This window comes from Argentina silus, assembly GCF_951799395.1.
Source record: "Argentina silus genome assembly, chromosome: 5".
Lineage (NCBI taxonomy): Eukaryota > Metazoa > Chordata > Actinopteri > Argentiniformes > Argentinidae > Argentina > Argentina silus.
The window spans coordinates 4,104,194-4,126,693 of NC_139659.1; the positions used below are offsets into that span (position 1 = coordinate 4,104,194).

The 22,500-nt window shown below is 47.4% G+C and overlaps 2 protein-coding genes across 3 annotated transcripts in view; one reads left to right on the forward strand and one right to left on the reverse strand.

The window, feature by feature from the left end:
* Positions 1-6: 6 nt before the first annotated feature.
* Positions 7-16,529, reverse strand: ythdc2 (YTH domain containing 2). 2 transcript variants are annotated; one of them, XM_083670082.1, is made up of 32 exons: positions 16,444-16,529; positions 15,804-15,978; positions 15,334-15,424; positions 14,614-14,810; positions 14,178-14,380; positions 13,493-13,659; positions 13,150-13,252; positions 12,608-12,764; positions 12,190-12,297; positions 11,876-12,027; positions 11,460-11,595; positions 10,808-10,934; positions 10,298-10,363; positions 9,828-10,009; positions 9,608-9,704; positions 8,952-9,039; positions 8,570-8,650; positions 8,310-8,392; positions 7,707-7,812; positions 7,432-7,551; positions 6,868-7,140; positions 6,349-6,475; positions 5,412-5,617; positions 3,848-4,043; positions 3,407-3,513; positions 2,942-3,061; positions 2,534-2,730; positions 1,873-2,029; positions 1,458-1,664; positions 1,068-1,250; positions 551-631; positions 7-285 (listed from the first exon to the last, which is right to left on the reverse strand). In XM_083670082.1, the coding sequence occupies exons 2-32, from the start codon at positions 15,967-15,969 to the stop codon at positions 280-282; spliced, it is 4,290 nt and encodes a 1,429-aa protein (XP_083526208.1). In that variant the 5' UTR covers positions 15,970-15,978; positions 16,444-16,529; the 3' UTR covers positions 7-279. The 2 variants fall into 2 exon arrangements, with proteins under 2 accessions (XP_083526208.1, XP_083526207.1); XM_083670081.1 differs by having other exon boundaries at positions 425-631.
* Positions 16,530-17,346: 817 nt separating this feature from the next.
* The window catches only part of mcc (MCC regulator of WNT signaling pathway), a 68,764-nt gene continuing 63,610 nt past the window's right edge, over positions 17,347-22,500 (forward strand). The window contains exons 1-3 of the mRNA XM_083669836.1: positions 17,347-17,476; positions 19,156-19,400; positions 20,489-20,754. Coding sequence (XP_083525962.1) covers positions 17,349-17,476; positions 19,156-19,400; positions 20,489-20,754 — 639 coding nt within the window. The 5' untranslated portion in view covers positions 17,347-17,348. The remainder of the gene's footprint in view (positions 17,477-19,155; positions 19,401-20,488; positions 20,755-22,500) is intronic.

The following is a 22,500-nucleotide window of genomic DNA, read 5'->3' on the forward strand; positions in this document are numbered from 1 at the left end:
AACATAAACTGCAAACTCCAAGGCAGAAACAGTCAAACCACATCGTGCTACTGGTTAGCGAATTAACGAAAGAGAATCTACAGTTGTGTGCCTAAAGAGGTGGTGGATCACAACACCCAAGACAATAAATCAGCCCTCAGATCTTCAGTTCTAGTTGCAGGGTGAAACCCATGGCCACCGTAGTACAGTAGATGGTTGGGTCCATCCTTCTGTTCTGTAGGATGATTCACAGTCAAGGAGGGAGGTCCTCCAAGTCATTCATCGAAGCAGTGCAACCTTTCATGGCTAAGGAGAGGGAGAGACGAACCACCTCAGAAATGGTTACCTTGCTTACGGGGCCCTACTACTTAATAATAAGTAAAACATTTCAGAATTTAATGAAGACTTCCTAAAATGGAAGTCTGTGGTTGTAAGTCGACTGTACCTCGTGTTGCTCTAGTTGCTGCTGCTGCTGTTGTTGTTGTTGTTGTTGTTGTTGTGTGTTTATGTGTAAGCCTATGAAGTCTGCTGGTAAAGATGAGGCCTGTGGAGGTGGTAGTCTGTTGTGTACCTCGTGTTGCTGAAGCTGCTGCCTCCCTGAGAGTCTCTCCCACAGCTGCAGCAGCAGACCTCCAGCCTGGGTCTCCAACTCCTACAGGAGGGAGGGAGGGGGAGAGAGAGAGGTGAGGAGGAGGAGGGAACGAAGGATGACCCAGAGAGGAGGAGAGCGAGGAAGAGGAGGGAACGGAGGATGGAAGGAACCAGAAAGAGGGAGAGCGAGGACGAAGATGAAAAAGAGGAAAGAAATTACCCAAGAAAGGGAAAGCGAGTGAGAGAGAGAGAGAGAGAGAGAGAGAGGTTCGATGGAGGGAGGGAGTGATGACCAACAGAGAGAAAGAGAGACCGATAAGAGGATGACCCAAAGGAAACAAAGGATGACCCAAAGAGAGAGAAGTGAGAAGGAGGGAGGGAACGAGGAAGAGAGAATGGAGGAGGAGGAGGAGGAAGAGAATAGAAATAGTCCAGAAAAGGGGTGAGAGGGATCATGTTAAGTGTGTATTGTTATGTGTGGTGCCTCTCTCTCTCACCTGTCCGTCTCTGCTGATCTGCACCTTCTTGTTGTCGTTCCAGGGGTTGAGGATCTGGTGGGCGTACTGGAACGGCAGGCTGTCTTTCCTGATCCACTCCACACTGAACACCCCCCCCAGCCCCGTGGACCCCCAGTCCTGGCAGCGCTCCTGACCGATCACAGACGTCATCCTCGCGTAGCCCTGAGACACGGAGAAAACAACAACACTTTAGTGTGTGTCTCTCTCTCTCTCTAATTAATTCATCCACACCGCCAATTCCTTCCAGATCAAACTCCATCCAGGTCACACAATCTACCAGACAGACTCCTCACCCCCCCCCAACTAGGCTCTGTCGACCCCCCCCCCCCCCCTTCCCTCCCAGTTAACACAACATGTTGGTCTATGTACCTGGAAGTGTCCCGAGCCCTGGACAGAGAAGACTAGCAACACCAGGTTGCTCTCGAGGAAGGCTCTGTTGAGTTTGAGCTCGTTGGAGGGAGTGGTGGACCAGATGCCTCTCTGCTGGGAGATGTCGATGTTCCTCAGGTTACAGCTCTTCATGATGAAGTACCGCGCTGACGCCCCGCCTGGACGAGGGGAGGGGGGCTTGGAGCACTGGGGGGGGGGAGGGGAAGGAGTGAAACGAGGGAGGAAGGGAGAGAGTGAAGGAGACTGAGAGTGAGGAAGTGAGTGAATGGACGTCAGTTTGTGGGGATTATTTTCTGTGTACCTTTCCTGAAGACTATGGAGTCAGTATGTGTGTGTGTGTGTGAGTGGGTGAGTAAGTGAATGAGTGAGTGTGTGTGTGTGTGTGTGTGTGTACCTTTCCTGAGGAGGTGGGCGAGGGGCTGTTACAGGAGTCAGTGGACTTGGTGGAGGAGTGGTCGTCTGACGAGCGCTTGGAGTTGAGCGAGGCCTTGTCTCTGCTGTGGGAGGGTTTCGGCTGGAGGAGGGCCGGGGCTGGGGACAGCCTGGAGGACCTGGGGGTGGGGGGGGGGGATTAGGGGTTAGGGTCAATCAATTTTACAGGAGAGACACCCGGACCAAGATCAGAGCAACATACTCGACCCAGAACCTACTAACAGAACTGGACTAACAGAACACAGGACAATAGGCTTCATAAGCCCCGTTACGTTTGAATAGCCATGTGTGTTTGAGGTCAGGCACAGACTGAAACCCTGAAGAAGGCAGCAGCTCGGTGCCCAAACGTTGGTTGAATAAATCATCAGCATCGGAGCTCGAGTACGCAGCTCTCTTTCCTTCTTTTGAGGTCAGGCCTATTTGTGGTCTGTGTCTCAGGTCAAGTGGATCAAGTCTCCTGCTATTGGGAGTTGCTGTCATTCAAATCAACTAAGCTTAGATAACCATCTTCCTCGTATTCATTTTGTCACAATAAATAGTTTTTTATTTATTTATTTATTTTTATTTATTTTTTCACAGTTGCTCAATGTTCTTTTCTCATGTTGAGATGTCTTGCTCGCTACCTGTCCGTGCTGGGGTGTGCGGGTGCAGGGGGGTCGTCCAGCAGGTCGGGGGTGTCGTTGGTGGCGGGGGTCCACCTGCTGTTGCTGCTCCTCCAGGAGGAGGTCTGGGGGGGCTCCTCGGAGGACATAGGCCGGGGCCGCTGGCCGATACCGGTGGGCTGCTGGAGGCCTGCCGACTGTTCCTCCGTCCCCAACACCTGGGACAAAACAACACGATTCTATGTTACTCTATTATACTTGCATATCTATTTTCAATAAAGACGTTCTGAATTTGAATCTTGAATTTATGTCAAGGGGTCGCTGTGCGAATTAAAGTACATTGCATGCATGCTGTTTATACACCTATAAACATTCCATCCCATCCATCCATCCATCCATCCATCCAATCCAATCTCATCCATCACCCACCGAGACCAGGGCCCTGATGGTGGCCTCGTCCAGCTGCGACCAGGGCTTGGAGGGAGAGCGGATCCTCCTTAGGAACAGACCATGCCACTTCTGTCTCAACTGAAACACCAGGCCTGCCACCTGAGAGAGAGAAGGAGGGGGGGGAGAGAGTGGGAGAGAAGGAGAGAGAGAAGGAGGGGGGAGTGAGAGGGGGAGAACAGTTTAACAAAACGTTGAGTCAGAGAGTGAGAGGCAAGAGTGCAAGCTGCTCTTCAGATGAAACAACCAGCTGTCTTCAGGGGTCAATATGACTCCTTCTTCAGACTGAAGGTTGAGCTGCCAACCAGGCTTCAGCCTCAAGAGTCCTTTCATTCTGCCTGAAAATGTAGACATATACACACCTCCACAGACAGGTCATACATACGAGCACTGCAAAAACAACACACACATACACACCTCTCTCTAAACTCATAACATCTCCCTCACCTCTCTGTCGAGTTTAAAATTGACCCACTCGTCAATCTTCATCTGGGCCAGGTGAGCTGTGGAGCGGTCCTCCATCTCGCTGTCACTGCTCTCATTCACCACGTCTTCTAAACAGAGAGCGCCGGTAGTATAAAATATTATGCCATTTAGCTGACGCTTTTATCCAAAGCGACTTACACTGCAGTGAGTGCATACATTTCAGTATATATGGTCCCAGCAGGAATCAAACCCACAACCTAAGCGTTGTTAGCTCTACCAACTGAGCCACAGAGGACCAGTGGTGGTTACTGTCCTCTAGGAGCACATGTATTCCCTCATATACACAAGTGAGACTTTCATGAGTCGAGGTTACGACAAGAAATCTTAAGTTGGTTTTATTGGCTAATTTGTGATCCATGTGTAGCTATAATTGACGCAAACTTCCAGAGAACTATAGCTTACCTTTCAGCATGGCGGGCTCCTGTAGGGCGCTACTGGGGAGTTTGGCGCAGCCCCCAAATATGCCCACCGTGAGAGGGGAGACCACGGAGCAGCAGCGGATGCTGGCTATCCTATGAGCTCGCGTCATCTCGTCATAGATCAGCCAATCGGTGGGCAGGGACTGGACAGCCGCCACCTGGCCATTGGCCGGGGGGATCTGAGGAGTGGGGACAAAACAACAACATATTCCTATAGCCACACGAGCATACCTTTGTAGAATGCATGGTCAATAGTAAGAGTTCATTCTAAATGGTATGCTTCATTCTAAATGGTGTGCTCCATTCTAAATGGTGTGCTCCATTCTAAATGGTATGCTCCATTCTAAATGGTATGCTCCATTCTAAGTGGTATGCTCCATTCTAAATGGTGTGCTCCATTCTAAATGGTATGCTCCATTCTAAGTGGTGTGCTCCATTCTAAATGGTGTGCTCCATTCTAAATGGTGTGCTCCATTCTAAATGGTATGCTCCATTCTAAATGGTGTGCTCCATTCTAAATGGTATGCTCCATTCTAAATGGTATGCTCCATTCTAAATGGTGTGCTCCATTCTAAATGGTATGCTCCATTCTAAGTGGTGTGCTAGTGATGACATTGGAACACAACCCATGTTTCTGGTTCACTCTTTGGCATACGCTACAAAACTTGTCTGTACGTCACAAACTACAGAATGTAAACATAAATGGAGATAAGTCAATCTGAGTGGTAGCTAACGAATGGTAAATATGTTCTGATCTGGCTCAAGGTTTACTAAGCGTGTGGGTAAGGCAGATGTAATAATTTACCAGTAATTACCGGACTCTCTTTTGCTAGTCATCCTAATGGTGACATTTGTCTCTTTAATGGTGTATTGAGTTCTTTGGGACACTTCGCTGAACGATGACGTATAAAGCTTGGTCTTCAACAGAGTAGAGAGCCCTATAAAAAGCAACTCTAGTGCTTTCTGCTTCTTCTCCCCCTCTTGAGAAGATAGAGTGGGAAAAAAACTAAGTCTACTTGTGTGCATGTTCCTATGAACAACAACAAAGATGGGGGGGGGGGGGGGGGGGACGACACGTCACATTTTGTATAAAGAAAATCTATATAAACATCAATGACATTTTCCGCTGTTACTGTTGAATTCTGTCTATTCTCCTCTAGCCTTGAGTATGAAGCAAGCATCTACTCAAACTTTTACAGCAACAACAGTAGTAAACAACAAAAAAACGTCGCAACTTTTCTTCTATTGAAACACAGCGAAATGTACACTAATATGCAGGTTTCGGGTATTGCATGAAATGGACATAAATATGGCAAGAGAGAAATTGACTCACAAGCCTCCTACATTAGGAGACAGTTTCCCCTGATGCAGGTGATGCCTAATAAGCCGAACACTAGAGTAAAAAAGCATCGTCAATGGAGAATCTTTCTATCGAAAGTGTGTTTTTAGTCCTAGTTTCTTTCGTGAAAGTGTCGGTTGGAATCAGTTTTTCTGGGAAAGCGCCCCTGTAACTCCTGTATGGGAGTCTGTGGCACTTGGCGGCCTACCTTTTTGTACTGTGGCTGGCTGATGACGGAGGTGGGGTGCAGGCGGACCCTCTTCTCCTTGGTCCCGGACAGGGAGCAGGTGTTCCGGTCCACGTGGATCAGGTTGGGGTACATCCCGGCCACCAGAGCCGCCTTCACCACCGCCCAGTTCTCACTGTTCAGGTTGACGTCCCGGATGTCCCCGCCGCCGCGCGCCCGCACAAACCCTGGAGAAAAACACGCGAGGGAAAACCGGTGACTTTCTGTTTATTTCGCTTTCTCGCACGGAAGCCTTTCTTTTGGGTCCTAAGTTCTCTTCAGACTGATGAAAGAACACAACGTAAAGACCAGAACACAACGTAGAGACCAGAACACAACGTAGAGACCAGAACACAACGTAGAGACCAGAACACAACGTAAAGACCAGAACACAACGTAGAGACCAGAAAACAACGTAGAGACCAGAAAACAACGTAGAGACCAGAACACAACGTAGAGACCAGAACACAACGTAAAGACCAGAACACAACGTAGAGACCAGAACACAACGTAAAGACCAGAACACAACGTAGAGACCAGAAAACAACGTAAAGAGGGGGAGCTGTCCTTATGCAGAGTTGTGCCATTTGAATAATCTGCTTATGAGAGATAAGATATAAAAGACTCCTGACTCTCCTAACCAGAGGTGGTAAAGGTCAGGTAAGTCTCACCGATAGCTCTGAGACATCCATGGTGGCTGATAAATGCTAGACTAGGCTAAGCTCAGTAATGCTAGGCTAAGCTAAGCTAGGTGTTTAACAGGTAAGTCTCACCTATAGTTCTGAGCTGTCCCAGCAGCTATGTCCTCATCCCAATGATAATATCCATGGTAGCTTATAAATGCTAGGCTAGGCTAAGCTCAGTAATGCTAGGCTAGGCCAGGCTAGGCTGAGCTAGGTGTTTAACAGGCAGGTCTCACCTATAGCTCTGAGCTGTCCCAGCAGCTGTGTCCTCATGCCTATGATGATCTCCAAGGTAGCCTGGGACAGGTAGTTCTTCTCACAGAAGGGCCTCTCCCAGCCGTCGCTACGGGCCTTCTGCCACGCCTACAACAGACACAGGAAGAGTGGAGACATGAGGAGACATGTGACCTTGTTCAATGTGCTGTCTGTCAGGATAGCTTGAAAAGGTTTCCACTGGAAAGAAATGTTTTGATTGGAGACGCAAGAGCTAAAAGTCTCTGATGTAATGATCTGAGGATCTGTGAAAAAGCGGGGGTTTGAACCCGGGTCTCCCACATGGAAGACACCATCACAACCATTAGGCCTAGAGGACATCCTCAAGGTCTGAGGGAGACACTTGAGTCGTACATGTCTCAGGCAGGGCTACCTCATCACAAGAGCATGATTCCAAACCACCTCCGCTACAGCTATATGGCTGTTGTCTGAAATTGAGAAAAAAAAAAAAAAAAAAAAAAAGGGCTCTCCTCTGTCCTCACCTGGAAGGCTCGAAGAAGAGCCATGTGGTCGCTAAAGGTGCCCGCGGCAAAGCGTTTGCGACACAGCATGGCAGCCCTCTTCTGAGAGGCCTGGGCGGGCAGCACGAAGGGGTCGCGGTGGGCCAGGGTGCAGGCGATGGTCAGGATGGGGTCCAGACACTTGAGGACCACGGCACACAGCACCATCTTCCCCAGGTGGGGCTCCACGGGCAGGTCCGCCAGGTGGTAGCCCAGCTCTGTCAGGTCCTCCCAGGGGTCCATGGCATCTATGGTCTGGAGGAGGGGGAGGAAGTCATTGGAGGTCAATGGAATCGTCTTGTGTATCCCCCCGACAGTCAGGTAATATACTAGTAAACTAGCAAATGGCATAAGTAAGATCAAATGGTGTCTGGGTAGAGAGTGTCCTTAAACCCCCACAAATGGTTTGAAACAGAATCGTACCTGTGGAATTAATTCAAATCATGTCCATCATTGACGGAAAACATAAATGCACACTAACTCTTAAATCCAATATGCAGACAACAACACCGTAGAGTGAGTATGGGGAAAGCTAGCGCCTCTTACCTTTAGCATCTGCACAGCGTTTTTAACAATGAGGGTGGGGGGAGGCTCAGGTGCTTTGGCCAGGAACTCAGCGATAGGACAGGTGATGGGAGCCAGCAGTTTGGTGTGGAGACAGAGTTCCTGAAGGAGGAAGGGAGGAAGGGAGAGAGAGGCAAGGAAGAGAGAGAATTAACCCCCACAAATAAAACTGTGCAAGTGTGTGTGAATGTGTGTGTTAGCGTGCGAGAGTGTATGTGTTAACGTGTGTGTGTGTGTGTGTGTGTGTGTGTGTGTACCTGCAGGGGCATCCTCAGCAGCTGAGGGACCTGGTACTCCAGCATGTTTTTGAACCTGAGGCGACTGAACAGGTGGAAGCATATCCCAGGCCTGCAACGCCCAGCTCTGAGGAGACATTCACTTTCAACTATGACTTCATAGAAGATCAAAACATAATGAGACTTCTGCTGCATTTAAGTGCTCCTCAGAAATGGTAAACTCTGAAATGTCCCGCTAGAAAATGTGTGTTACTTTGAGATCTCAATAACATGTATTTGTATAGCACTTTTTACATAAACAAATCTCAAAGAGCTTCACAACAAAAACAAGAAAAAAAATGTATAGACAATAAATACAATACAAACAAATAGGATCTAACACCAAACCATGGACCACCCAAAAAGACAGCCAAGGGAAAAAAAAGATCTCTGAGTTTCCCCACTGAGAGCCATCTCGGAATCAACCAATAGGGTTGGGAGAGTTTTCAGGAGTTTCAGGAGCTTCAGAGGAGCACAGAGGAGAACCCACTCCTTATCATCATGATGAGCCAGTCTTACAGAGTGGATGAAATGAATAAAGTATATCATATTTTGATGGTGAGTCTCTGAATGTCTGGGTCTCACCTCCCCTTCCTCTGCAGAGAACTGGCCTTGGAGATCCACACCATCTTGAGCATGGTCACATGGTTCAGGGCATCAAAGGACTTCTGTTGTGGGGAAACGTGGGTAACTCACACATCGTTAACACATTGGTGATTGGTTCATGACTCTGAAATTCTTAAAAACGAGTGCAGAAGTACACTGTTTTGTTACTCTGCCATAGAAACTGCCCGGGGATGGTATGATAACACATGGTGTTGTCCTCAAAGTCAATCTCACTGTACCTCTTTGACTTTGCCTGAGTCGATGACAAAGACCACGTCGTTGACCGTGATGCTTGTCTCTGCGATGTTGGTGGACAGAATCTTGAAATAAAGACAAAAACATACACAAGGGTGTTAATACTCAGGGTATTCATCTATATCTCATGTGTTTGTGACTGGGGAGGCTGGTGGAGGTAGAAGGGCAGGCTGGTGGAGGTAGAAGGGCAGGCTCATGGTAATGCACGGAACGGAATGAGGAATGGTATGAAACACGTGACACGTTCCTCATTCCACTGGTACCATTCCTTATTCCATTCCATGCATTACAATGAGCGCATCTTTTGATTTCTACGTCCACCAGCCCCCCCCTGGTTTGTGAGCATGTGAAAAACTGCTGACGTACTATTTTGCGGACACCAGTAGGAGTGTTCTTCAGGACTTTCTTCTGGTCTGAGGTCTGCATGTTGGAGTGGAGGGTGAACACCTGGTACCTGATGGACCAGCAAAAACATATCAAGCTCGAGACTGAAGCAGGTTGAGGTCAGGGGAGGCTGGTGGAGGTAGAAATCAGAGGATGGGCTCATTGTAATGCATGGAATGGAATGAGGACACATGTTTGATACCATTCCTCATTCCATTCCATGCATTACAATGAGCCTGTCCTCTGATTTCTACCTCCACCAGCCTCCACTGGTTGAGGTTAACCCTAGACCTGGAGTATTTTCACTGAAGGTTGGGATTTGTGAGGGTAAACTAATCCTAGTTCTGTGCATTCAATATTGTGTAATCTATCTGGCCATTTTTTGCTGATTTAATGACGTCACTGAAGCTCCCCCCCTCTCTCTAATCCGACTTGCTGAAGTGTTGGGTGTAAATCTACAATCTAGTTGCCTAAGCAGGAAACACAGATTAACATAGTGAAAATGTGCATCAAAAGACAACGATAATCAAGTCAGAGTGACTCCTTGTTCTCACCTCTTGTTTAACTGGTTTTACTTCAGCGTCTTTAGGTCTTAGAGAAGTGCCGTACTAAATTGTATGTATTGGTGCCATCATTACCTATGAGACTGGTCAGCGAATCTTCTGTCATCGTAGAGGATGCGGTCCCTCAGTCCCACGATCTCATCATAGCCAGGCAGGAAGATCAGAACAGCACCTGGAATGGAAGAACAAACATGAATGAAAAACCGGAATTTCAAGATGGTGGTGGTGTTGGTTGGTGGTGGTGGTGTTGGTGCGTTGGCCAGCTTGTAGCTGGTTCGGGACCCTAAGCTCTCACCTTCCTCTGAGCTGGTGCAGATATTGTGCAGCAGGTGCATGATGAGGTCCAGGTCCACCCTCTCGTCGTCGAAGCTGTGGTGGTAGCCCTTCAGCAGCTCCTGGTCCTCGGCACTCAGCTCCGTGGTGGCCGCCGCCTGCACCAGGGACGACTCGTCCAGCTTCCCAGACTCCAGCGACGACCTGGGGGGGGAGGGGGGGGTGAGAGGTTAGTGTGGTTGATGCAGTGTTTCCCTCAGATTATTCAACTTTTATTATGTAACGACAAGATGGGGAGCGGGTGGTGGTTGGGGGGACAGTGGTTGTTTGCATTTTTGTGTTAGTGGTTTTTATGTCCGTTTTTGTTGCATTCACAGGAGGGTATATCCAGGTCTAATTGGTGTTTGTTTCACATTGCAGCATTACGTTTGGCTAAATCATTCATTCTTTGTTAACCTGGCCACAATATGGAATGTGTTAAACAGCTCTCACAGGTAGGACTCTAGTAGATCCACTGCGTCAGCCTGCTGGAAGTGCTTGGCCCAATCCAGAGCAGTCCTGAAACAAAACAAGAGGAATGATCAACATCTCACATCATCAGGGTTCCTGGACTAGGGCAGGCTGGTGGAGGTAGAACGGGCTCATTGTAATGTATGTATTGCTCGTGTTTGATACCATTCCTCGTTCCATTCCATGCATTACAATGAGCCGGTCCTCTGTTTTTACCTTCACAAGCCTCCTCTGTCGTGAACAGTAGGCTTTGTAACATGAAATGAGGACAAATTAATCACAGTAGTCTGGTAACAGCTTCCCAGAATCACTATTAGAATGTTTTAAAAAATATTTTGATTGTTTGCTTAAGCCTGCCTGGAGAGCCGAAGTTCGCAATTTTGGGACGACTCAATTGGCTCAATTTTGCGCAGGGAAAACTCAATCAAGCACAGTCAAGTATTTGAAATGTACTATTTCAAATACTATTTGAACCCAGGTCCGCTACCTTACCAGCTGTTGGAGGCCTTGACGTTGATGTTGGCTCCCATGCTCAACAGCTGCTCCATCTGACTGAGGAAGCCTCGGCCTGCTGCCGCCATGAGAGGAGTGACACTGGTCTCACTGTGCATGTAGTCCACTGAGGGGCAGGGAGGGGTGGAAGAGGAGGAGGGAGGGTCAGCCTGAAAACTACATTAGCCACAATCCATTGTTTCCCCCTTTTTTAATATTGATATTAGCACAGCACACATTCATTCAAAGAGGAGTATTTGTGTTCATTGGGCAGGTTTTCCAGGACACAGGTTAAGCCTGATCCTAGACTAAAAAGTGCCTTCAATGGAGGTTTTATATTTACGATCTAGGGACTAGGCTTAATTTGTGGCCCTCAACGTACAGTGCATTCGAAAATATTCTGACCCCTTCACTTTTTCCACATTTTGTTATGTTACAGCCGTATCCTCATCAATCTGTTTTCGCTTTGTCATTATGGGGTATTGTGTGTAGATTGCTGAGGGAAAAAAAAATTGAATCCATTTTAGAATAAGGCTGGAACATAAGAAAATGTGGAAAAAATTAAGGGGCCTGAATACCTTCCGAATGCGCTGTATAGAGGAGCTAGCTAGGGCCTTACAAGAAAGGATGAAAAATAAAAGCCCTGTCGTACCGCTAACGTTCTCACTGAGGATGAGGTTGAAGAGCTGGATGAAGGCGTCTGCGTCCTGGTTGAGGAAGATGTCAGAGATACAGGCGTCCATCTCCTTCAGCAGCCACGGGTCCAGAGATGACACATCCTTCTCATTCTGAAAAGACAATCAGACAAGGACAAGGATATTACTCAACAATACTGTCAAATGTTTTGTTAATAGGCTATTGGCTACCATTCACAGGGTACACATATGAATCAATACAACAATCAATACAAGATCCTGTTACTGAATCAGTACGGACTGAGAACAATATTAAACTCATGACTCATACAAATTAAATAACTGGTTGCATGGTAGAACTACCACAACAAAGACATTGAGAGATGCATCACAGAACGGCTAAGAAGGAAACCGATCTGCCCTTTCTCCTTACCAGCTGGTTGAAGACACCGTCCCCTCCGTCGTCCAGCAGATCGTTCTCCTGTAGGACACAAGAGGGCGCCGTCTTCTCTCTCAGAGACTCCTGGCGAGAGCCCCCCTCCTGGACCTTACACCACTCCGTCAGAGACGTCTGCTGCTTCTCCTCTGGCGGAGGAGAACAAACACACACACACACACACACACACACACACACACAGAGGAGACAACAGAGACGACACACACTTGATCATACTGATTGCATGTACATTTATAGAGGTTACGTTCAGAGAGCAGGCAAATAAGTAGTAGAACATGATTGACGGTTACCTCTCTGCATCTCCGTCTTGTATGAGACCATCTCTTTGTTAGCGTAACCCGTTGTCCTCAAGATGTCCTCCAGAAACAGCTGCTTCACCTCAAAGGGTCGTCCTTTGACTAGAACAGGCCAGAAAATTGTCATCATCCATTTCCAAAACTTCCTTTCAGTAAAAGCTGCATTTTGTCCCCTTAACGTCATAAGCTACTGAAATGAGATCGACCTTATTAAATGAGACAGAGTGACCCTAAATGGTACCATCGTCTCTGTATACGCAACGCAAACTCAGTATGGCTGACTGAAAATCAAAGTTGACTTGTTATGGGTGAGGTTTGACTTTGCTATGGATGAGGTTTGACTTTGCTATGGATGAGGTTTGACTTTGCTATGGATGAGGTTTGACTTTGCTATGGATGAGGGTGGTCTTACTGTGTATGACAGGACAGGAACTGAAGTATCGGAGGAAGAGGTCCACGTCGAGGGCAGCGCTGGAGAGGATCAGCTTCAGAGTGGGCATCTTCTGCAGCATGTCCCTCATCTTAGTCAACAGGAAGTCACTCAGCCCATCACGCTCGTGAACCTCATCCTGATTGGACAGGGAGACAGGAAGTGGGGACTATTACACCAATGGAGTAACCAACCAATGACTCATTTTGTGTTTTCATGTGTTTTCATGTACTGCAGATAAAACCATTAACTATAACAAGAGTAAAAATGACATACGATTGAGCCAAATCTCTTTCTTGGGGCACTTTGAAGTGGTTGCACAGAAAGTGTACTTCGTCCCTTTTTCTATGCTTTGGGCTGATTTCCAGGGCACAAATGAACACTAATCCCAAGACTAGAATGCATCCTCAATGGAAATTTTCGACTGAAATTTGTATTTAGTCCAGGACTAGGGCTTAATCTCTGTCCGGTGAACCGGCCCTCAATGTTCCATTTGGCCCTGTGTGTGGAGCGGTACTGCTTACCACGATAACGTGAGTGACAGCGGACAGGGTCGCGTCTCCGGCCATCAGGGTCCTCAGAAGGACTCCACTGGTGCAGAAGGTCAACAGAGTCTTAGGGGAAACCCTGGGAGGTCAAACAGGTAGAGGTCAATAAAGGGCTATTCTCATTCACATCAGCAGTTACTGTATGTTGAGACGTACATGTCAGTACATGTCAAGTGTGGAATATGAGGTACGGTAGGTAGGGGTCAACCAGAGGAGTCAGTGAGAGCTAAGCTAGTAAAATAATCCAAATAATGACAACAGTGCTGGAGGAATTACCTTCAGTACAGCAGCACAGTGAAAGAGGACAAACGTCTCTTACCTGCTCTCCAGGCGGATCTGGTATCCAATGGTCTGGCCGATGCTCTCCCCTCTCTCTGCCGCCACGCGCTCGGCCACAGCGATGGCCGCCAGACGTCTGGGCTGAGTGCAGAAGATCCGACACGGCATCCCGTTCCTGCTGCTGTCGTCCAGGAGGAACTGAGGGATCTGGGAAAACAAAAACACTTCCCGGTTAGTTTACAGATCGGGAATTATTGTCAGCAGTCACACAAATCTCAAGGCAAACAAGATATCTAAAAACACCATGAGCCTATCAATAAGGATGCAGTTTAACTACAATCTCAATAGGTGAGTAAATAAAATAAATTGCGGCAATAGAACAATGGTATTCTCGCATTAACAGTATAAATACAGCAAGAGTTTTGAGAGAGATCCTATTTGAATAGTGAGTTAACCCTCTCTCTCACCTGAGTGGTTCTCCCAGAGCCCCCTCTCTCACCTGAGTGCTTCTCCCAGAGCCCCCTCTCTCACCTGAGTGGTTCTCCCAGAGCCCTCTCTCTCACCTGAGTGGTTCTCCCAGAGCCCCCTCACTCACCTGAGTGCTTCTCCCAGAGCCCCCTCACTCACCTGAGTGCTTCTCCCAGAGCCCCCTCACTCACCTGAGTGCTTCTCCCAGAGCCCCCTCTCTCTCACCTGAGTGGTTCTCCCAGAGCCCTCTCTCTCACCTGAGTGGTTTTCCCAGAGCCGGTCTCCCCGACCACGAGGACCACGCGGTTGTCTTTGATGACCTGGACGATCTCGTCCTGGCGCTCGTACACAGGCAGGGAGCGGCGGAAGAAGTCCAGCTCAGACGGGCCTCTCCTCTGGGGCACCTGGGGGATGCCGTTGTTTAGCCGCCCGCTCGTCCTGTTCTTGTCACGGCTGTTCTCTGGGGGGGGGGGGGGGCAGACAATCCATGTAAAACTCACAATCCATGTAAAACTCTAATTAAGCCCTAGCCCCTCACCCCAGTCCTTACGCACAAAAACCTGTGTCTGACCCATCCCAAAGGATGTGCTTACGTCGGTCAAAACCTTTCAGATCTCCATAAGTGTGGGCACACAGGGATAGAAACAGAAGATCCCCCGCCCCCCTTTCTTACACAAACTCACACACACTCACCAGCCTCCAGAGCCATTGACAGCCCTCTCTCAGTGCGAGGCAGCAGGTCAGTGCGTTCCTTGTTCGTGATGGGGAACCTCTGCAGCAGGCTGCGCACCACGTGCTTGGAATTCTGGGAGAGATGAAAGGTCATGATGGACTGGGCCGTCTCAGAGCCATCCTTCTTGCTGATATGGAGGGTCCGGCTCAATCCCTTACTGAATATGAGACAAATAAAGGTTCCAGGCACAGATCAATAAAAATGGATGCTAAGCAGTTACACATGCTGTATGATGTAATGCTACTTTGGAAATAGGAAACTGGGAAATAGGAAACTGGGAAATTTGGAAACTCATGTTACGAGGATGCTAACTTTTGAGTTTCTCACTTGGAAGTATGTCAGAAACAACCAATAAGGAGCACTATGCAAAAATTCCATGCAGAATCATGGTGGGAAGTTCTGAGTAACACTCGAACACACCATAAGGTAGAGGGGTGACACACTTCTGTCATCAATTCTCACCTATGTGAGAGTGTATCGGAGGTACCCTGGTCCCAGATCTTTGGGTTAGTCCGACTCTCCCACTGTTGTCATGTTTGTTAGAGGGGTCGGTGAAGGCAAATACAGATCTGGGACCGGGCTGTATCCTACGGCAGATTTTCCCAAAACACTATACACACTAGTCCCATTCTAAGACCCCTGCTCTAGATAGGAAACTGATGTAATTCTGGCGAGCTTACCCTCTGCTTTTAGAAATGTACCCAAGGGACTGGGCCAGGCGATGAACGAAGGCCCTCTCAGTGCTGGACAAGGAAGAGGGAAACTTCATCTCTGTGGAATGAAAAGACATATGATGAGGCTGATGTGTTTAATATATCGAGTTCTACACAAAGCATCCGTTGAACTTGACTAATCTTGCAGAAGCAGACAGTGTGGGATGTAAGATAAGAGATAATGACAGGCTCCAGATCGGTATGAGCTTTAGGCAACTCCAATGACTAGCATACAACATATCATCAACGTTGGCTGAAGCACGTGTGAGGGTAAGGTTCGAACCCAGGTCTCTCACAAGCAACGACCATCAGGCCAGGAGGACATACTCAAGTGCCTAGGGTGACACTTGCGTTTTACATGTCTTAGAAAGGGCGACCTCATCATGAGAGCGTGATTCCAAATCACCTCTCCTACACTCGTGTCATTTCACCGTTACCTTTCTGGTCGCTGTACTGGAATCTCTCCATGGTGATGTTCACCGCTATTTTCACCCCCTCTTCTATGCGTATGTCTTTCAGCCCTTTACCCCTGGGTCCCCCTCCACCAGAATGTTTAGACTTGCCCGGGGTAGGCTTGGGGGAGGCTGTACTGGGACGGGACATGTTGATGCACTGCAGGAAACAGAAACAGAAACCATAATATAATCAACATTAGCAATGATAAAACTGACAACTACCTTGCTGTATTATTATTCCATTATAGCTAGCTAAACTCACTAACTTAGATAGCTAACTTTAGCTAGATTAGAGAGGGATATTAACGGTGTTTGGCTAGATACAACTACCTACTACTACTAGCTAGATGACTGTCACAAAGATAGCTTAGCTATTACCTGAACAAAACTATTGCACCAAACCTCTCACTGCTAGCTACTGTAGCAGTCCCAAATGAAGCTAAAAAGTTAGCTCGCTAGCTAACACCCGGCTAGCCGTCAATTCATTTGTTAGCGTCCGAAAATACCTAACAAATGTGTCACTTTATTGTATCTATTCATTTGTGAATTATACACACATCGTGGATAAAACATTCATATATGTTTTTAAATGTGACGTATTAGATAGCTTGCGGCTAGCTACCTCTGAAGTCCCTGTTCGTCTACTGCGTCCGGCTCTCCCGTTTAAAAACAGCGATTGGGGTGGGAGTCCGAAACGTCACGGTGCAGTTGATTCTTTCCAAGGGTGCATCTCAATCCACTAGCTTCCTCGCCTTGGCTCCTTTCCTTCATGTGCTGAATCCTCGGTCCTCAGTCCTGCCAGGAAATGTGCAACTGAACATTGTATGGCTCTTAGTTGCATTGTTTAAAAGCACCTATCATGAATGGCTTAAATACATTTGTGGAGGCCAACATTTCCAATATTTCAGCGAAATGATTGTTTTACTTGTTTTAAATCCTGCCAATGAAAGGCTGTGATGGTGCACTGAATATAAATGTTCATGGAGTCTGAAAGTAATCTGGATTAATTTCTCATGAATTGCTCCACGCTCTGCCACTGAAACAAAAATATAACACCTTGGTCTCTTCATTGTTCTTCTAGTCTCTGTAGTGTTTATTCAATTGTTTTTCAATAACCATCAACAATGTAGCCTTTATCCCTGAGCCTTGATGTAAAGTTGCCCTCGGGGCACTGATAATCCCATCCAATGCTTTTGCTTTGCCTGACTGCCAAAAGGCCAACCCACTCCTCTCCGCTCTCACCCCAACAACAGTTTCCCTGAAGCGGCTCTTCTCTCTCCCGACCCCCCCTCCCTGATTTCGGGCTTGACTTTTATGGCACGCGCTGCAACCCCCTTTTAGCTAGCAGAAGTGACCCAAAAACTCTACAGAGCACATTTCATACTTGTTCACTTGCCTGAAATAATGCTTTGTAGCAAATTACGGAAGTAGGTACAATGCTACAAAGCGGAGACTCTGAGGAGTAGCTATTACCAAGTAGTTACAAGAGAGTAGTTACAGTAGGCTACGCATTTTTCGGGGAAGATCATGGCGGCGGCCGCGGTGGAGGTGAGTGTGAGCAGCGGCAGCAGTGACACATCGAGCACCGGCGAAGAGGAGAGGATGAGACGGTTGTTTCAGACATGCGACGGGGACGGAGACGGTTACATCAACAGGTAGAGAAAGGCTCCAACCTTTTAATATTCAAGCGCATCAACAGTTACAGATGCGCCAAGGCATCAGCGAGCTGAAAATAATATCACTTCTTTGCGAATCAGTTCGTTTGTGTCTTGTAGTGTGAGCAAAGTTCCGCAGCGAACAAATTATTTATGTTCGGACACTTCGAAGAATGGCAACTATCCAGGCTACAAAACAGCTGGATGCATGTTGGATGCGTATGCGCAAACGGTTACATCAATGTATATTCCTAATAAGTGATTGTATTCAATCTTTTTGACGATTGAAACATTACACTACTGTAACAAGCTGCTCTCTAAATTTTAGGACTGATTTGGGAATATTGGGGAATAGGAGGAAACGGTTGCATGATGTGACCAATAACCATCCAGTTTCCTGCTTGAGTTCTTTAAAAAGTTACAAGACAGTACTTGTCATTATGGAGCTGAAAAAAAAAAAAAAAAAAAAAAAAAATATTATTATATATATAGATATAGATATATATAGATATATAGATATTATTGCTTGTTTTTTCATCAAGAGAGACACATTATGGACATTGCTCAGGATCATACGGTCCATATACTTGTATGACGGCAGAGCGACACATCTGTAGGTGCATGCAATATCATCATGGTAAACTGTGATCGTGTAACCAGAGGTTTTGAATCGCGAGAGGTGTACCGTTATACCAAGTTTTCAACCTCTATTACGAGGGCTAAATCTGAGGTGACAGGCAGGCAGGGCCTACTCATCACACGAGCTACGGTAGCAACAGCTTTACCCAAGGACAGATAGTACGCAGCTACCAGCTCCTTCTCACCATCTATAGTTATCTAGAGCTGTTTTCACACGTTCGTGGGCCTGACACATCTTAGCTGGTTTACAGTCCATACTGTAAACAAGCCTTATCAAAGTCCCCACTGACTGAGATCACAGCAGCTGTATTTGATGTGCTGCATCCAAAGACACATCAAATGCGCCACCCCCCCCCCCCCTCCCCCCCATGTTCTGCAACAAGCTGGCATAAGCAAGATAGATCACACAGGACCCTCCTGTGTACAGACATCAGAACATTTCCTCTGTTCCAACGCTCCTCTGTTAGATTCTACATTCCTGGCCAAGAATAGTCATGGCAGTTATATCGTGGCGGTGGTGAAGTTATTAAGTTACTGCTTACACAGCAATATTCACTGTAATCACAACAGGAGGCTGTCATTATGAGGTGCTTTTGAACTTTGAGGCGTTGAATGTTCGGTCTTGACAGTGAAGTACCTGGCTTAGGGCTATAAGCATTCTTTACACAGTAGAACAGGGACTGGGGGGAAGAATTCAAACATGCAGGGGAGCTTGCTTTAGAGGTAACTAAACTAACTCAAATGCATCTGCTTTTCGTCATTTATCAGTTTCTGTTACAGAGAAAACAGTAGTTAGTTAGAGGCTTTTCATGGAATTTAAATCTTTTCCTAGTTTTCTCATATATCCCACTTTAAATGAACTCCAACTTGTGAGGCTTTATAAACCCTTTATAAGGGCTGCATAGACAATCTCCCTCTCCTGAGATTGGGATATTTGATTGCATCTATTCTAAATCTGTTCCATTCTATTCCACTGGATTCTACTCTATTCTATTTTTCCCATTCTATCCTCTTCTAACCCTCCTGTCCCTGTGCTGTAGGAATGATCTACTGATGGTGTGCAGGCAGCTGAATATGGAGGAGTCTGTGGCTGAGATCATGGGTCAGCTGGGGGCAGACGAGCGAGGGAAGATCTCCTTTGAAGACTTCACCCGCTGCCGCATGCAGCTGGTCAACGAGATACGCCAGGAGGAGGGCGAGCTGTGCCAGCGCTCCCAGGACTCCGACACCAGGAAGCTCCAAGAACGCATCGCCTCCTGGCCAACCAGCAGCGAGAACAGCCTGGGTGAGTGTGTGGAAGGGGAGCCAATCAGAATGAGGAAAGGATTTGACGTCGGTTTGGGCGAGGAGTTTTTCCTGACCATGTGACTTGACCAGTAAAGAACTCCCTTTGCTGAAGGCTATGACTACATCCCTGGCGGTTGTTCCTGGTTCACATCTCGTAGTAAGGGAAAAACTCCTGGCCCTTGACATAATCAAACCATGAGCGACAACAAGTAATCACTTACAATAATACACAAACAACCAAGACAATGAACACCTTACAGTAATGATCAACACCTCACAACTAACAGCAAACAGTCAACACCAACCACAGTCATTAACAACCACAAACAACCAACATCAAACAGTCAACACCAACCACAGTCATTAACAACCACAAACAACCAACATCAAACAGGCAAACATGGCTGAAGGTAGTGAGCTTTGCACAAGACAAGGTATGCTGTTTAAACATTTCTTAGTACACCGTATCATCCATTCAAATCGGATGTATTTGTTGATTTTGTTGACCTTTACCTGTTTACTTGACCTTTAGCTGTGAGAGATTCACATTCAAAGTCAGTGAGGTGGAATAGGTTCTAAACTTTCAGTAACCCCTGTGCTAATTGGCTGCTGTGTACGGGCCTGGAGATCATCAGCCAGTGTCAGTGTGTGTTATTATGTTATTGTGTAATGAAATGAGAGACCAATCAGAAGTGATGAGCAGGAATGTTTCTCCCTCTCAGCCTCAGTCACGAACATGGGCCATTTATAGAAGCTAAGTCAATAAGACTCCTAACTCAAACACTTTGCCTAGACTGGGCCCATTGGTGAAATGTTGAAAAGCCACGTACTGTAGGCATTTGGTGTTGTATATACAATACCCATTTCAATACCCTTTACTGCAATAAGGCAACAAAAGTGTTTCTTTAGTGGCATGTAAAACTGACAGTCCTTTGGGCATTTCCTTAAATGAAGGCTTTATAAAGGCATCTCTGTCAGACCCAGCATGAGACCAGTTCTACTTTCCTATGGGAGTTGCGTATGTCAAATCTTGAATATGTCACAAAGCGCTGGCAGTGCTAACTGCTTATGACATGTGTTCCCTAGGGGCCCTGTCTGGGGCCAGGGAGAGCTGGGAGTACGATTCAGGGGCCCGTGACCTACAGAGCCCAGACATCCAACCCCAGCCCAAGCCTCAGCTCCAGACCCAGCAGCCCCAGAACCAACCACAGCATCAGTCAGGCCTCTTCCAGAAGCTCCTTGAGCAGCCTGGGACTGTCCTAGAACAGCAGTCCACTCTCCACAAGCTCCTGGCCCACACCAGCGCCCGCGTGGCCCCCCTGGGAGGGAACTACCTGGAGCTAGCCAACACGGTGAGTAGGCGTCTGGCCTGGGGTTGTGTGGATGTGGGGGGAGTGTGTAGCCTCTCGAAATGGATTTGAGAGAACGGACAGCAGTGTTCTGCTACAGTGGCACACTGGCTTACACACTGATGAAAGCAAGATAACACAGTGGAACTTGAGAAGCGTAATGTCATGATGTGAAGCAGCACTATTTGATATTACGACCTCCCTTGCAAGAGACTACATCTATCCGGAGAGATAACAAAATACTGATTTCATCAGGGGAGGCTGGTGGGGGTAGAAATTGGAGGACGGGCTTGTTGTAACACATGGAACGGAACAGGGAATGGTATCAAACACGTCCACCTCCACCAGCCTCCACTGGGTTTCATAGCAGTAGGTGTAGTTAACATTGAAATGCTGCAGAGGGCAGTGTGGTTTCACTTCCCCCCCCTGTCTCTGCTACCGATATTAGAGGAAGTTGTTGTCACATAACGTTGAACAATAAAGAACGATTTCAAGCCATATGCTTCTCCTGACTATCCAGACCACTCTTTCAAATGGATCTGTCAGTCACGCTTGTTTCAGCCTCCCTTGGAACATGCCCTTTACCACTCTCTGTGGGATCAGATGTCTTGTACCCCACGGCTGATCATCTGCCTGTTGTCTGAACACACATCTGGTGCTGCTGAGGAGGTTTGTCGCTGAAGAGACAGGATGCAGTCATAAACCCACCAATAAACTGTCTTATATGAGCTGAAACGTTCGCTGCTGCTGCTGCTCTGAGCCACGCTATCCAGAACACAGGGCATTTATTGATACATGACCAGCTATTGCTTCCTCAGTAATCTCGCTTGACCAGACTTTACAGCTGAGGCTCGCGATACCACCTATACCTCTCGGCATTAGCACAAGTGCATGGTGTGTGTGAGTGCATTTAATACAACCAAACTGTATATCCATCATGATAGCTTCTTTCATGAAGGCTCGTCCTCGAGACAACAGGAGAACAACACTGAAGATCAAACAAAAGACAAAAAGTGCACCTTCACACTCGCGGTGACATGACAGGAGCACTACAATAAACTCCCCAGTGTTCCGACCCGGAGTACCCAAAGCCTTGACAGCTGCATGCTCTCTGTGTGTCCGCTACATGGTCTCTGTGTGTCTCTGTGTGTTTCTGGGTTGACAGCTACATGCTCTCTGCGTGTCTCAGTGTGTCAGCTACCAGATGTCCTATTATAGAGCTGTAATCGAAGCCTTCTGGCTGCATTAAACACACCAGAGCCTGCAGGGAAGGCTTTAAAGTGGGGCTCCTAATTGTGTGTGTGTATGTGTGTGTGTGTGTGTGTGTGTGTCTGTCCGTGTGTACATGCGTGTGTGTGTGTGTGCGTGGGCGTGTGCGTGTTTCTGTGCGTGCGTGTATGTGCGTGTGTGTGTGTGCGTGTGTGCGCGCATGTGTATGTGTGTGTGTGTGCGTGGGCGTGTGCGTGTTTCTGTGTGTGCGTGTATGTGCGTGTGTGTGTGTGCGTGTATGTGCGTGTGTGTGTGTGTGTGTGTGTGTGTGTGTGATACTATCCCACCCCATAGCACACATAATGGCTAGGGAGTGAAAGTGACTACACTTTCCCAATCATCAGAGCGTAGCCTCTCTCTCTCTCTCTCTCTCTCTCTGCCACTCACAGCCGACAGCAGCTTAACCTCCCCGTTCTCAAGTGTCCACGTTCATCTACAGAGAGACTTTGTCATGACGACAAGTACAGCCCATAATAAAAC

Bases quoted from the DNA above. Each gene is read 5' to 3' on its own strand.
- ythdc2 (XM_083670081.1), bottom strand. From the start codon at position 15,969: ATGTCCCGTCCCAGTACAGCCTCCCCCAAGCCTACCCCGGGCAAGTCT. The intron at 7,552-7,706 runs GTACACACACAC...TTCCTCCTTCAG, and splicing joins TGCTGAGGATGCCCCTGCAG to GAACTCTGTCTCCACACCAA. The intron at 5,618-6,348 runs GTGAGACCTGCC...GTTTTTCTCCAG, and splicing joins GGGACAGCTCAGAGCTATAG to GGTTTGTGCGGGCGCGCGGC.